Source organism: Heterodontus francisci, chromosome 10 (assembly GCF_036365525.1).
Source record: "Heterodontus francisci isolate sHetFra1 chromosome 10, sHetFra1.hap1, whole genome shotgun sequence".
NCBI lineage: Eukaryota > Metazoa > Chordata > Chondrichthyes > Heterodontiformes > Heterodontidae > Heterodontus > Heterodontus francisci.
Window position 1 is genome coordinate 81,001,442 of NC_090380.1, and position 16,069 is coordinate 81,017,510.

Consider the following 16,069-nt stretch of genomic DNA (forward strand, 5'->3'; position numbering starts at 1 on the left):
TGTCCTGAAGCTGAGATGATTGAGCTCCAACAACCACAACCATCTTCCTTTGCGTTAGGTATGACTCCAACCAGCAGAGTGTTTTCCCCCTGATTCCCATTGACTCCAGTTTTGCTAGGGCTCTTTGATGCCATACTGGGTCATATACTGCCTTGATGTCAAGGGCAGTCACTCTCACCTCACCTCCTGAGTTCAGCTCTTTTGTCCATGTTTGAACCAAGGCTGTAATGAGGTCAGGAGCTGAGTGGCTCTGGCGGAACCCAAGCTGAGCATCACTGAGCAGATTATTGCTAAGCAAGTGCTGCTTAATTGCACTGTCTACGACACATTCCATCACTTTACTGATGATCAAGAGTAGACTGATGGGGCAGGGTTGGATTTCTCCTGCTTTTTGTGTACAGGACATATCTGGGCAATTTTCCACATTGCAGGGTAGATGCCAGTGTTGTAGCTGTACTGAAACAGCTTGGCTAGGGGCGCGCGCGGGAAGTACTGGAGCACAGATCTTCAGTACTATTGCCGGAATGTTGTCAGGACCCATAGCCTTTGCAGTATCCAGTGCCTTCAGTCATTTCTTGATATCACATGGAGTGAATCGATTTGGCTGAAGACTGGCATCTGTGATGCTTGGAATTGCAGGAGGAGGCCAAGATGGATCCTCCACTCAGCACTTCTGGCTGAAAATTGTTGTAACTGCTTCAGCCTTATCTTTTGCACTGATGTGGTGGGCTCCCCCATGGACCAATCAGCAGTCTTCTTCAACAGGAGGGGCTTCGATTCCATTCAACCATCGAATGCGGCCTTAGCACACATACTTCGGTATTTCCAGGTGCCGCAGCTACCTTTAGGGATGGATTCTCAGGGGCAAAGACTACCTATTGAAGACATTGCTACTCATGCCTGTGAAGAACTCTCATGCTGCAGCAGAGGAGAGATAAAACACCTGCCATGGGTCCACCTGAGCAACCATTGGCCTGTTGAAGATGAGATTCGGGAACCTATACTGATCCGGTGGAACCCTTCACTATATCCAAGCGAGAGTCTTGCAGATTGTGGTGGTCTGCTGTGCTTTGCACAATCTAGCATTGCGTGGTGGGGGTTGGTGGGTAGGCCTTGCATAATGAGGACATCAGTTGCCACTCTTCATCCAATGAGGAAGATGTGGAGGAGGCTGCTGAGCAGGCAGCAAAGGATGAGGAACCCCTTGCACCAGAGGTAAGGCGAATTGAGAGACACACAAGGGAGGCTCGGGACAATTTCATAATACCCATTTCTTGTGACCCTGATGCCCTTCCACTATCAGTGCAATAAGGACTTACTTTAATGCGGGCCTGCTGTCGCTGCCTTCATTTCGCATTCCATCGCCAGCACCCATGTTCACGACGCACACTGACAAAGCTGAACAGCTGACCAAACATGGCCTACCCCAACACTAGCAGCCCACTGAGGGAACAGGGATGAAGATGGCATCTGACAAGGCAGCAAGAAATGCAGAGATGACTAACAACAGTAAGCCTTACATTTAATAATTGACACTACAGTATAAAGCCTTAATATGTGCAAGGTCTAATTGCCCATGAACCCCCAAGTGCATCTAGGTGCTCTTAACTTGCTGTTGTGTGCTCATATGAGGTGCGACCCCTGCGCTTGCAGCTGAGGTTGAGGTAGGCTGTTGTATGGGCCGCCCTGTGGTCTGGAGCGCTCCAGCATGCTGAGGGGCTCCTGCACAGATGCAGGACCCTCCTGTAATCGTTGCTACTGAAGGCACTACTGTCACTGGCAGAGGGGCTGAGGAACCACTATCCACACTCAGACTTCCCTGAGAGGAGCTCCCAGATGCAGAAGGCAGCCACTCCTCCTCCCTTTCAAGGCACTCCATACCTCCTTGCTGAGCTGAGAAGGACGAGCACCTGGTGGAGATTCCAGGCTTCTCATTCCCTTCTCGCTTTACCATAGCTGCATTGTGCTCATGGGCAAGGTGATGGCGCACATCTACGGCATCCGCTGACTGGTCTGCTGGATGTGGCTCTCCATTCACGTTGGCAACCTCTCGATGGAGGAAGCTATGTGTGCCTGAAAAATGGCAGCACTCATGGCCTGGATGGACTCCTTCGTCATCTGCACATGAGTGCGCATAGCTTCTGGAAGTTCTGCCAGATGTTCCCTCGCCTCTTGTTGCAGCTGCAGGAGGTGCCATGTTGCAGACAACTCCAGAGGCACATCATCAGCCTGGGGCTGTGCATGGGCCTGGCCTTCCATAGTCCTCAAAGTGTGACTGGCCTCGGCTGTCACATCCTCAAACAGCTGCTTGGGCGGGTTTGCGATATTTGACCCTGGATCTAATTGCAAACAAATAGCCAGTGATGAGAGAGTATCTGTGCTGGCGGAGGGTGTGGGGGAATGATGTGACAGTGAATTCTCTGAGGATCTCTCCTCCTCCTCAGAGGTGGATGGATGGCCCCCATTCTGCAGTGGAACGTCCCTCGGGATTAGCAAGACCTACATGAGAGAACACAAACATTTTGGGGTTAGGGACTTCACATCTCCTCGTCCCAGCCATGCCTGATGTAGAGCTCCATATGTCCAGTGGTGACCACATGAGCACTGTGCCTCATGTATCACTCAGATGCACTCTTGCACCCCTGCACTCATTCACTCACTCTTTTGGGTTGACATTCCCATTTCACCATCAGCAATTGCATGGCTGCCCTGTGATCCAACCAGTTCCAGGGCTGCATCCTCTGCCGGGGTCAGAGCATGGAGGTCCGGGAGGCCTCCGCCAGTCTTAGTTTGTTCTTTATTTTTGTATTCCCGTTTCTCCTGCAAGCAGAAGTTTGAACACTGGTAGTTTCCTGATGAAGACTAGAACAACAATTATGCTGGTTCCAGGTGGCAGCCCTTTGGCCCATGATGGGGGGTCACAAAGGCCAGCTCCATACATCGGCTCTCCAGGGACACGGAGGGGGTCGGCAAACACAAATGGCCGCCTCTCGCCAAGCTGCAGCCATACACCTGAATGAATATGCTGCTGCCTCACTGCCTTGCAACCAGTTGGGTGGTCACTCCCTCCCCATCTAGCATATCATCTTGCGATGCTAACTGCAAGCCCCAAAGAGGAGAACTGTGTGGAGAACTTACCCTGGCGGAGCGAAGGGGGTCGTTGACCAGTTTGCAACATTGCACCCATGTTTGTGGGGTGGTGTTGTGGGGTGACCCCACAGTTGCTGACTCCTCTGCAATTGCCATCCAGGCGTGCTTGGTCAGGCGGGCCGGTCTCTTCTTACAGTCCCTTGGGAAGAGGACCTACTGCCTTGCCCTTGCAGCCTGCAGAAGAATCTGCAGGGAGGCATTGCTAAACCGTGGGGCCAACTATATTGCCTTCCCTCTGCCATAATGGCAGCAGGCTCCTGGTCAGCTCCTTGGGTCTTGTCTCCTGGTGGAAGGGTGCAGGGGGTTTGACTTCTGGTGCAGGGGTCTTCAATTCTGGTAGAAAGGTCTTCAATTCTGCTCCGGGATGCAGGGGTCTTCAAAAATGTTGCTGAAGCAATCGATAACAGTAAGGCAACACCGCATGCAGGGCTGGCAGTTTTTTTAAATGGCGATAGCACCTGCTTTTGAGTCAGGTGACACTGCCATCGGTGTTCAGCTGACTGCATGACTTTCTCCACTGGGACCTGCACCCTTCAAACAAAATCCAGCTCAGCTTTTCAAAAATAATGCAAGGTACAAACTTTCTACATTGCTTAGAAGAGCGATAAAGTATGCAAATTTGTGAGGTGCTGACTGACATTATAAGGCAGCTGATGAAATTTAGCTAGATGGTATCTATTTTCCAAGAGTAGCAAAACTGTCCTAGGGAACAATGAACTCATCACTCTACCATCAGTACTTAGTAAAATAATGGCATCAGTTACCTAGAGTTAGCATGAGAACTTACTGCACAATGATCTCATAAATGGCAACTGACATGGATTCAAAAATGACTAACCCGTAACTTCCTAAGTAAAGGGTGTACCAAGCCATCGAATGTGTACAGAATAGATTCATGCTAAGGATGGGGAAACTGTAGTTATAAGGGAGACTTGAGATACAAGACGGGTAACTTTTAACATCAATGGGGGCGAAAAACTAGTGTTATTGGATTGGATTCCCATCAAACACCATGTCTAATTTTCCTTTGCATTGATTTTGTTCTGGACACCATCTGATTTTCCTGTGTGAGAATTTTTGTTATATACTCATTTTGATGGGGAAACTGGTGCAGGGAAAGTGTTTGCATCCAGGATTATCACTGATCATAGAAATTGCAACACAGACCTGTGCTGCTGCCAGCTCTTCAATTACCCCAGTCCAATTTCCAGGTATATTTCCATACTCTTTCTGTCAATTTTTATGTTCTAAATTGTGCCTCACCTTCCCTTACTTGTAATGAATTCCATGCACTAATAACCCTTTGTGCAAAAACTTTTTTTTCTAGCATTGTTCTTCGAGTGATAATTGGGTTTCGTTATACTCCAGAAAGCTTCTTGTTGAAGGATTATGCTGGAACCAATATTCACTCAGTCCTGCATTTATTTTACAAAGCAAAAAGATTACAAATATGCAACTCCTCACTAAAACTTCACCCAGTTTCAGTCAGTGTCTCCTTATGTATGCTCAAGTAAGACCCTAATTAACACCCTCCACCTGCATATGATCAAATACAATTAACAGATTCCCTTCTTTTCCTTTAAAAAAGATTTAGAGTTTAACATGCGCAAACATTTCAAAACAGCTCAAAGTAAATTCCATATTCTGTACAAAGCATTATGTTGCAAGCTGCCACTCCTCTAGGACCCTTAACAATTTCTTTGTACAAGCATTTATTTTTGTAAAACAATCAGTTGATGACTTGCATCTACCCATTTAATTTAGGAGATTTCTTTTCTCCAGCATTTGTTTCAATCCAGCAAGGTCAATCCATAACCATTTTCACTCACTTTTTGTAAAATGTACATTGTCCCACAAGGAATAATTATCTACATAACATTCACTGGGTATGTTATCTTCAGAGCACCCCTTATATAGAATCTCACCTGAAATATTTGACAAATAGAACCCCATATCCACTGCCTCCACAAGAGCCAGGGTTTCTGCAGCTGAAGTACTTTTAACAACCCTTTATTTTAGCTTCTAAAGCCACAGGACAACATTTCCCATTTTCACCCATGAAAAATATAATGAATAAAAGCAAAATACTGCGAATGCTGGAAATCTGAAATAAAAACAAGAAATGCTGGAACCACTCAGCAGGTCTGGCAGCATCTGTGGAAAGAGAAGCAGAGTTAACGTTTCGGGTCAGTGACCCTTCTTCGGAACTGACAAATATTAGAAATGTCACAGGTTATAAGCAAGTGAGGTGGGGGTGGGGCAAGAGATAGCAAAGGAGAAGGTGTAGATTGGACAAGGCCACATAGCTGACTAAAAGGTCATGGAGCAAAGGCAAACAATATGTTAATGGTATGTTGAAAGACAAAGCATTAGTACAGATAAGGTGTTAACGGACTGAATATTGAACAGCAGCAAGTGCAAACATGAAAAAAACAGTGGGTAGGCAAACTGAACAAACTAAGATGAAATGAAATAAATGCAAAAAAAAAGCTTGTAAAAAATGTAACAAAGAAAAAGTAACTAAAAATGAAGTTAAATGGGGGGCTGTCATGCTCTGAAATTATTGAACTCAATGTTCAGTCCAGCAGGCTGTAGTGTGCCTAATCGGTAGATGAGATGCTGTTCCTCGAGCTTGCGTTGATGTTCACTGGAACATTGCAGCAATCCCAGGACAGAGATGTGAGCAAGAGAGCAGGGGGGAGTGTTGAAATGGCAAGCAACCGGAAGCTCAGGGTCCTGCTTGCGGACTGAGCGGAGGTGTTCCGCAAAGCGGTCACCCAGTCTGCACTTGGTCTCCCCAGTGTAGAGGAGACCACATTGTGAGCAGCGAATACAGTATACTACATTGAAAGAAGTACAAGTAAATCGCTGCTTCACCTGAAAGGAGTGTTTGGGGCCTGGGATAGTGAGGAGAGAGGAGGTAAATGGGCAGGTATTACACCTCCTGCGATTGCAGGGGAAGGTGCCATGGGACGGGGATGAGGTGGTGGGGGTAATGGAGGAGTGAACCAGGGTGTCGCGGAGGGAACGATCCCTTCGGAATGCTGACAGGGGAAGGGAGGGGAAGATGCGTTTGGTAGTGGCATCACGCTGGAGGTGGCGGAAATGGCTGAGGATGATCCTTTGGATATGGAGGCTGATGGGGTGGAAAGTGAGGACAAGGGGAACCCTGTCACGGTTCTGGGAGGGAGAGGTGCGGGAAATGGGCCGGACACTGTTGAGGGCCCTGTCAAAAACAGTGGAGGGAATCCTCGGTTGAGGAAAAAGGTCATATTAGAAGCACCGTCATGGAAGGTAGCATCATCAGAGCAGATGCATCGGAGATGGAGATACTGGGAGAATGGAATGGAGTCCTTACAGAAGGTATGGTGTGAAGAAGTGTAGTCGAGGTAGCTGTGGGAGTCGGTGGGCTTAGAATGGATATTAGTAGAGAAAAATATAATGAAGCTTGGTGCACTCGAATTCCCATCAACAAGATTAGCATGTGAAGCATCACTAAAAATGACTAGTTTCATATTCTTTGGGTCACCTAAGGATGGCATCATAAGTATACATTATCCTAATTTAATTTTATACTGTTTTAATTTGCCCTTAAAACATTCTCAACTTTTTGGGTGTTTCATTGTAGTACTTAACTTCAACACGTTAAAACTAGCATCAGGTCTAGTCTGAGTGCACAGCCAGTTTAATTGACCAATCAAGCTTTGAAATTGCTCTGTTTCTTCTTTAAATATATCATAATCTTTCTGTGATGACCCAGCAAAATTAACCAGGATGGGAGTAGCACTCTCTAAATAGGATTGTTGATTTTAAAGTTATTCCAGACCTACTCTGCTTAATATCTAAACCAATATATTTGAAAGCCCCACAAGCCTGACTCCCAATCTTAAATTCTACTCTAATCTTATGAATAACACATTTCTCAAATTCTGCAGTACCACCCCATAAGAAATCATCAACGCGCATCTTGAAGATGTCTGAACTTTTCCCTTTATTATACCAATAAAATATTGAAGCATCTGCTTTTAGTTGAACATGACCAATTTTCAGCAAAACAGCTCTCACCGAGAAATACCATACCGTGGAAGCATCACTGAGGCCATAGGCACATTTGTTTAGTTTCCATAGCTTTCCTTCTGCATCTGCTGCCTCTTTAGCCGGTTTCAGAAATACTTCTGTTTGAAAAGTATCACCCTGCAGAAAGGTAGCATTTGTGTTGATTGATCTACACTCCCGTGAATGCGTGGCCAATAGAGCTATAGAATATTTTCAAAATTACTTTTCCAGCCTTGGTAGAGTCCACTCTAACATCTGTATTAGCCAGCCACTCTTCAAAACCCCTTGCAACTAGCTTTGCTTTAGCCTTATACGTCCCATCTGCAAAGACTTTTTCAGTACAAATCCATTTATGTTTCAAGGCTGTCTGTCCCCTATCTGGTGCCTCAGAATAAACACCAAACTCTCTCCAACTCTAACTGCCTTTTGTTTTGCCTCTCTTATTAGTTCATCTTCAAGTTTATTAGCAGCCACCAAAACTTTACGGTCATGAGGACTTCTGCTTTTAGTTCTATTGTGAGACTGCTCTTCAGCCTTCATTTCATTGTGCAATCTGTTCAACCTACAGCCTCTATTAGCACTTTGATGTCTTTGAGAACAACTGCTGTAGGATCTCCCTCTCACACTATTGGACGGTCTTCAGTATGTGATCATTTCCTTACGCAAGAGTCACTTCCAGGCCCACTATTAGAACTTGCACTGGGCATTCTTACTCGCCACTCTTTCACCCCATTCTGCCAGTCCATGGCCCTTGCTTCTTGGCTATCATCCTGAACATTCAGCCAATATTTAAACTTGCATGTAGAATTTCCTGCATGTCCCACAATTATTGCATCCCTCCACTCACTAGACCCCTCTGGAATACTTCACCTGAGTGCCTACTCAGGGCAATTGGCCTTTGGATGTGATAGCTCTGCCCTGTCTGTCATGATCACTCAATTACCATTATCCAACCCTTGATCTACTGTATTCTGTTCCTCAGGATCTTCATCACAAAACACATGAGCATCTGAAGTACAAGGTGCCTCGTTTACTTTTGTCTGCTGCTCAGAATCTGAGATTTTGTAATCAATCCTGATTAATCGTGAGGAATGAACCTTAACAGTTTGATTTCCATGTTTGTTAACTATTGTCTTACCATCACAACCTATTACCTTACCAGGGTCTTTCCATTCCCTATGACCTCTCTTTTATCATACATCAAATCTTCTGAATTAAATTCTGTCTCAGTTGGCCTTATGCGATGCCTCAGAGCTCTCTGAATTTTCTTTGAGACTTCAGCCTTGATGAAAGCCTGTCTCCCTGTAGTTCCTCTAGAGCAGAAGGTCCGTTGCACAGTACAGAAGGCAATTTGGGATTTTGCCCATAGACCAATTGATAGGGACTATACCCTCCAACCATCTGAAGTGAATTCTTTGCTTGAACTGCCATGCCAGGGCAGTTGTCGACTTACACTTGCTTGGTCAGCTAAGATTTTATGCAGTATTTCACTGCTCACTGCATGATTCCTTTCACAGAGCCCATTGCTGAAAGGACTTTCAGCTGCAGTATTCATCACCATAATATTCATGTTTTCACACATGTCTCTGAACTCGTCATTGGCAAATTCCCTTCTATCAGTCAGAAACTTAGCTGGTGCCCCAAGTCCAGTTCCTATCCATTTCTCCATGATTTTATCTGTAATCATCCTTTTGTTCTTGCTCTGCATTACTGTAGAAAGACTAAATCTGGTTGCCAGATCTATAAATGTAGAATGAAAATATTTCTGTCTTTGTCCCATACCTTTAAATCCATGGCAACTACCTTGTTAAAGTCACATGCCAATGGAAGGCTTACAATAGGATGTGACAGCGTCCTGCAATACTTTGTACAGATTTCACTAATCTTTTCTATTATCCTCATATACGCTTCATTAATCACACATGCATCTTTTAGCAGGGTTTTCAATTTGACAGGAAGAGTGAGCAAATAGTCTGTGTAACTTTCAGACAATTTGCTTTTTTTTTCTGACTCATATCACCTGATGCCATGAATACTTCTCTAATACTCTGACTAGAAATATCAGATTTTGTTAAGGGGATACAATAATGCCCTGACTGGGTTAATTGCAAATCCACTGACTTTCCAAAAACAATTGCCTTATCATGCTCCATATCAAGTTTCATTTGTGCCTTTTTCATCAAAGGTTTACTCAACAATAACGTTATCTCACTAGAGACTGCATCAGTACTGATAAATTGTCTTACTCCAGTTATTTTACATGGAATTATAACTGGTTTTAGTGACTTCAATGTATTGTCATCATCAAACCTAAAGCAAATAGCAATCTTATACTCCTTAACCTTGTGTCGACCCTCACTACTGAATGAATCCAGATAACATTTTAACCAATCTGCTCTACATACTGTCAACATGCAAGCACTATCTAACACAGCACAATTGAATGAATCCATGACTAACACATTCATCACAGGACTAAAACTTTTTGTGACTTGTACAATTCATTCAGATTCATCACTACCTTCTTCTGCCTCAGAATTCTGTATGTCCTGTGTCATTTCGAGGACCCTTCCTCTCCGCTTAGGGCAGTTCATTGCATAATGATACCTCGAGTCACACCTGAAGCACATAGTAACAGTTCCTTGGGCATTCCTGGGATTCATTCATCTATTATAATTGGAATTGCTGTAATAGCCAGACCTGCTAAAGGTGCTTTCATCCTTATTTCCCCTGTCTTTAAATTTTCCATTGTACTGGTGCCTGCATCCAGTATCTGGGCCATTTCGAAATCCGGCAATCATTGAGTCCTCCATTCTTTGTGTCACCACAGAATGTCCCATTTGTTATACCAAGGCTGCAGGAAATAACTTGCTGCAGAATTTTTTTTAAGGCAGCAGGCATCTGATACAGTATTTTTCTGAGAACTGAACCCCAGTTAGAACCAGGGGCCTGTCCATATGCAACATCCTAGCACAGTCTAGCAATTTAAATGCTAGCACTGAACCAGAGGTCTCCAAATTGTATTTCCTCAATCTTCTATACAGTCTGTTAACGTCCATAATCCTGCATTGAATACCATCTGTTTTCCAAAATGTCTCAAAGTCTGACCATGCCTCAGAGGCATTTAATAGATCATCTTTCTTGTAAATTGCATCCAAGAATTCTAACAGAAGATCCAAAACATCAATATCCAACTGATGAGCATCCAGTTCACAAAAGCCTTCTGATTTTACTACAGGTAGGAAGTGACAACGCCAAGGCCATACCTTGTTTCCTCTTTGGTAGAGCTGTAACCTGTGTCCACATATCCACTTCATTCTTCCACTGGTCATATGGTTCTGACTCAGAGAACATTGGAGGGTAATCATACCTGACAATTTACACTTGCTTTCTTCTATTTTCCACAATAGCCACTGGAATTTTGGTTTTCTTTGCGAAAAAATTTTTTTTTCTTTGTTTCCAAGCTTCACCTTTAAGCAGCCATCCTCTGCTATCATGTTATACTCCAGAATGCTTGTTATTGAAGGATTATGCTGGAGCCAATCTTTTCTCAGTCTTGCATTTATTTTGAAAAATAAAAAGATTACAACCCTACAGCTTCTCATTCAGACCTTCACCCAGTTTCAGTCAGTGCCTTCTTATATATACTCAAGTAAGACCCTCCCCTACATATGATTAAACACAATTAACAACCAACTTGCCAACCAGTCAAAACAATTAATCACTGTTTGTAGTATTGTTACGGACAGGTGGGAAATGGTAAGGGTGGCTTCCACTTTTCACCTCTCAACTGACTGCAGATAGTGCTTTTTTTAAAAATGGGGTTTTAGTCCCTGTTTACAGGTCAAATAAACAGATAAATAACAGATGTTCTCATTGGTTTAAAAATAAAGTTAGCTATTTATTAAACAATACCCAAGAATGTTCACAACCTCATTCACTCATGCATTTACACACATGCACATACATAAGAAAAGATAAAGTAGAAGGTAGCATGCAGTTAGAGTCCGAAAGTTGTAAAGAGAGTTCACTTTGAAACTGTCTTGGTTTCCGGGAGGACTTTTTAACAGCAGGCCTGAATGTTCCTTATCCTGGAATTGAGGAAGGGTCGCAGACTTCTTTGATTAAAACTCAGTCTGAAGTTGGTGGTGGAAGTCCTGGTTCAATTTCTCAGATAGGGAGTTTTCAATGTCACCTTGCAGTCTCTCTGCCTCAGTAGTTTAAAGATGGTGTTGGCAGGGCTCCTCTCTTAGCTGGATCGATCTCACAGCTTCTCTGGCTTCTTCTCTCGCTTTCTCTTTCGCAGGGAAATCTCTTTTTTAAGAAAAACCCTTATCAGGCTGGGTTTTGGAAGGTGACCATAGATGCTCTCCCCTGTTGTGTCCATTCAATGTCTTTGAACGTGGAGCCCTTGTTACACAGTGGGGTTGGAATGTGGCTTATCTTTGATAAATTATGTTATTGCTCACCTATTATCCTGGCTTTGCCGCTTTGTCTGTGAAGGTCTTTGTCAGCCCAGTACTTGCAAATAGGAGCCATTTGGCATTGAATGGCCTGTTTAACATTTTAATGTGCTTTCTCAGAACTAGTCCAGTCATGATGATGAGTTGACCTCTTCCTCCACCTTGGCTACAGCAATATGTGTCCATTTTTTGGAGTTTAATTCACCAGTTCATTTTTTACAGTTCATAATTGCTCCAGTTCACTTTGGTTCATAACTGTTCCTTTTGTATGCATAACAGTATTAAGGTTTTCATAATTTTGTAAACCTCTAATAGATCCAAACTAATTTTTGTCTGTAAATGCCGCAATTTGTTATACCTTTCTTAACAACTATAACCCCTCATTCCTGGTATAATTCTATTGAATCATCACTGTATTCTTCCTGTAATGGGTTTCCCAGAAATGCACGTTGCATTCTGGCTGCGGCCTAAGTGATATCTAGCAAAAACTCATCAATGTTTCTATATTCAACTTCTGTTTTCAGTGCTTCTACCTGTGAAATCCACAATCCCCTTTGCCTTTTTAATGGCGTTTTCTACTTGCACATTAACCTATTTATCTGCACCCCAAGGGGTAGGTCTTGACTTGTGTGATAGTGTAAATCTCTCTCAAATTTTATTCCCATTGACTTCAAATAATTGACGATAATCTTAAGTTTTCATGTAATAATGTAATGGGCAAGTCAACTTGAATAATTTGGGCTTATTTTGGTCTTGTTTATTGATTTTGAATTCTTTCATAGCTTATGTTAACAAGTTGACTGTCATTTTGTTTGCTAAAATGATAGATTGTTATTTCGCATGCCCAAGTGGAAACTGCATTCTCCATGGATCTGTTTGTGATGGAATAAATGATTGTGGAGATGAAAGCGATGAGCTAAACTGTACAAGAGCAGGTACATGCTTAATAAATTTAACTTCCATTTTCTTTTTTTTGTCATAATACTTCTTAGGAATAACTTGCTTCAATGAATGCATAAGTTGACCAAAAAAATCTTTGAGCTATGCTATCTTCCTGTATAATAAACCTGATTTTTTTGTGAAACTTTTAACTAGATAGACCTTGTGAATTAGATTTTATGGATAGGCTTTTCTCAGCATCAATCAACAGGAGTGATAGTTCAAAAGAAACTACAATCTTTCTAGAGCCTGAGCATTGTTGTTTATAAACTTAATATAGAAAGATAGTAATCCTTGGTACATGAATATCACAAGCAGTAATTTCTAGTCTATGATGTGCATGTGAACTGTAATGCGGAATGCAGTGGATTAAAGAAAAGCAATAGAATCCTGCAGTTGCAATTTTAGGTTTATGCATTACAAAACACATTGTCATCCGGAATAATTGACAGAGGATTTCGTTTCTGGATAAAGTCATGACATTTTAAGGTAAGGCAGTAGAGTAGAATGAATACTATCAACTATATGGAATGTCAGCCCAACAGTAACAGCTTTACGTAAAACCTTAGCTAATTATAACTTCTTGGGAATGTCGATCATCCAGATATTAATAATAACTATAATTTGTATATGAGAGATTAAAGAATTTGTTAATTATTTATACTAAAAGCTTCAAGAAAAATTTGAGCTAAATCATAAATATAAGATCAATATAAAGCAAACTTACAAAATAACCCAACAATCTTTTAATACACTGTTGTTTGGTAAACTACATAAATATTGCTGCTTGCCGCAAAGGTTCATAATACATGCACATAAACCATTTAGTAGTATGCCATTTAATCAGATTCTGGTCAGGGGTCTGAGGTGGCCTCGTAGTCTCCTTACTGCAGCATGGCGTTCCAGTTGGATGATTGTTGGTGCATAAAATTGCCTTTTTGAGCCAGTTGTTGGATATTTAGATCGGCCAGATAAAATCTGTATAAAGTTAACCAGATTGACCTAAAACTGAACCCAGAATGAATAAAGTCAGCCATAATTCAGTTTGATATTTCAGTACAGTACTGAGGGAATGCTGCACTGATGGAACTGCTGTCCTTTAGATGAGATGTCACACGAAGGCTCAGTTTTCCCTCTCCGATAGATGTTAAAGATCCCACAGCACTATTTGAAGAAGAGCAGGGGAGTTCTTCCGTGTCCTGTCCAATATTTATTTCTCAACCAACAACGAAAACAGATTATCTGGTCATTTATCTCATTGCTGTTCGTGGGAACTCACTAAGCACAAATTGCCTTCCACATTTCCTACATTATAACGGTGACGATGGGCTGGATTTTACCAAGCCCACGCGTCGGGCTCCATGGCATGGGGGGGGGGGAACGGAAGATGGTTCCGGCAGCGGTTCGCCATGGAGGCCGACGCCAGGAGGGCCCAGCGCAATCACTGGGGAAAGCCAGCGTGGCACTGGTGGGGAGGGGCGAGGAGTTAAGATTTTCAGTGTGCGAGAGGGGTGTTGGGGTCAAATAAATGTAATGGGTGTAGGGGATGGTGGGAATGGGTGAACTTTGTGCAGTCCTGGGGGGGGGGGAGGATGGTCAGATTTAAAAGGTAAGTGTTTTGAGGGGGGAAAGGGCAAATACTTAATGTAATTGTTATTGGGTGGTGGAAAATGGGTTTTAGAAATGTATTTGATAAATTTTGGAGGGGTGTGTCTTTAAACATTTAAATATGCCGGCTGGGCTGGCTGCCCTTCAAAAATGGTGCCAGCGCCTGCACATAGGCAGCTGACGTCATTGTCGATGATGGGCAGCCCGCCCCCTCCACGTGATTGGGGGGGGTGGGGGTGGAGCGGGCTGCCCCGGTTATTTAAATGAGCTGCCACACAGGAGATTGCAGTGACTCTTTCACGTGCGGCGCACGCATGTGGGCTGCCATTTTTTGAGCTCGCTGCCGATCTCGGTGGCGGGCTCTTAAAATCCAGCCATACATTTCAAAAGCACTTCATTGGCTGTGAAGTGCTTTGGGACATCCTAACATCATGAAAGATTCTATATAAAGGAAAGCCTTTCTTTTTTGTTTTATTTTTCAATGAGTTGGCTGGTACTAAATTCTGCCCCACAGAATAGATGTTTCAATTTACTTTGTACAAAGAGCACAGCTAATATTCTGCAAGTGTTCTCCTCAATGTTAATTGAAAAATGTACAGGGTGCCTCAAAGATGAAAAAAATACATCCAACAAAAGGCATAATGACAGGTTTAAGTCACATAAATAATCATTTTTGCAGTATACTTAATATTCTAATTTCTGGACATATGGGTAGATTCTTTCATGCGCATGAAGATTGCTGTGATTATGTAAAATGAACTGCTGATAGTGAATGGGTGATATAAAAGAATGTTACTGGCTGATTGCAGCTCGAGTCTCCATTTATTTAACCTGGCAGAGACCATTGAGAGTTATAGTGCAGTTATGATGATATGCTCTGGTTTATTCACAACTAGGTTATCAATTACTGTACTGATTACTGATAAATGGCAGAAAAGTTACTTTTCTTGAATTATGGAGTATTATGGAATTTTGGAGAGCAGGAACCTTTCTGAAAAGGGTACTGTTTACTTGCAGGCAAATATAAAGCTTTTCATTCTGGCTGATGTTTCTGAGTTTCCCAGTAGATGTAGCTATTGAACTGTGTTTTCATTTAATCTATATCTAGCTGACAATTTATGATTGACTAATATTTTGCTTGTATTTGGGGAGTTTGTAAGTGATGCTGGGATATCCCTATAAAAGCTATGCATGAAAGTTTTGTATTTCATGAAAAGTACTTTTGTTCAGTAATTCTTTGAATGATGCGATTTCTCACCAGCGATCTTTCCTTCGGTGTATAAAGGCTGTTCTTTATCATCATATAAATGCCACAATGGAAAATGTGTGAACAAGGTTAACCCAGAATGTGATGGAAAAAGAGACTGCATGGATGGATCAGATGAATCAGGCTGTGGTATGTTGAGGTAAACTTTGGATGTGGTACACAGCAAAGCACGATCACACATCAGGTTGCATTTTTGTTGGACACATTTTAATAACCCATGCAATGAATAATATCTGTAGAGAATGTCTTCCTTATGTTATCCATATCTTAACAACTTTTCTTGTTACATCACTTAATGCTGTTAAATTACATCTGTGCAATCCTGGTAGCATTTTAGCAAAGGCATAATCTGTATATTTTAAATGTTGGAGTAGCAGATGGAGGAATTTCATCGAAATGTTTTAATGCATTTGTTGTTAACATTGTAAAATAATCTTAACTGACTTAGATGTACAGTTACTGCTAGTTTACATGTCTAAATGGGGTATAATCAGGATAAACTGTAAAATTAAAAATTCATATCCCACTTTGTCATGCCACCATACTACTTGCAACACTTTTGAGATATGTTATATTAGGGACAGGT

At 42.4% G+C, this 16,069-nt stretch overlaps 1 protein-coding gene across 1 annotated transcript in view; it reads left to right on the forward strand.

Moving 5' to 3' along the window:
• LOC137374195 (suppressor of tumorigenicity 14 protein homolog) overlaps window positions 1-16,069 on the forward strand; it is a 120,448-nt gene that overhangs the window by 64,369 nt on the left and 40,010 nt on the right. The window contains exons 16-17 of the mRNA XM_068039983.1: window positions 12,497-12,604; window positions 15,478-15,612. Coding sequence (XP_067896084.1) covers window positions 12,497-12,604; window positions 15,478-15,612 — 243 coding nt within the window. The remainder of the gene's footprint in view (window positions 1-12,496; window positions 12,605-15,477; window positions 15,613-16,069) is intronic.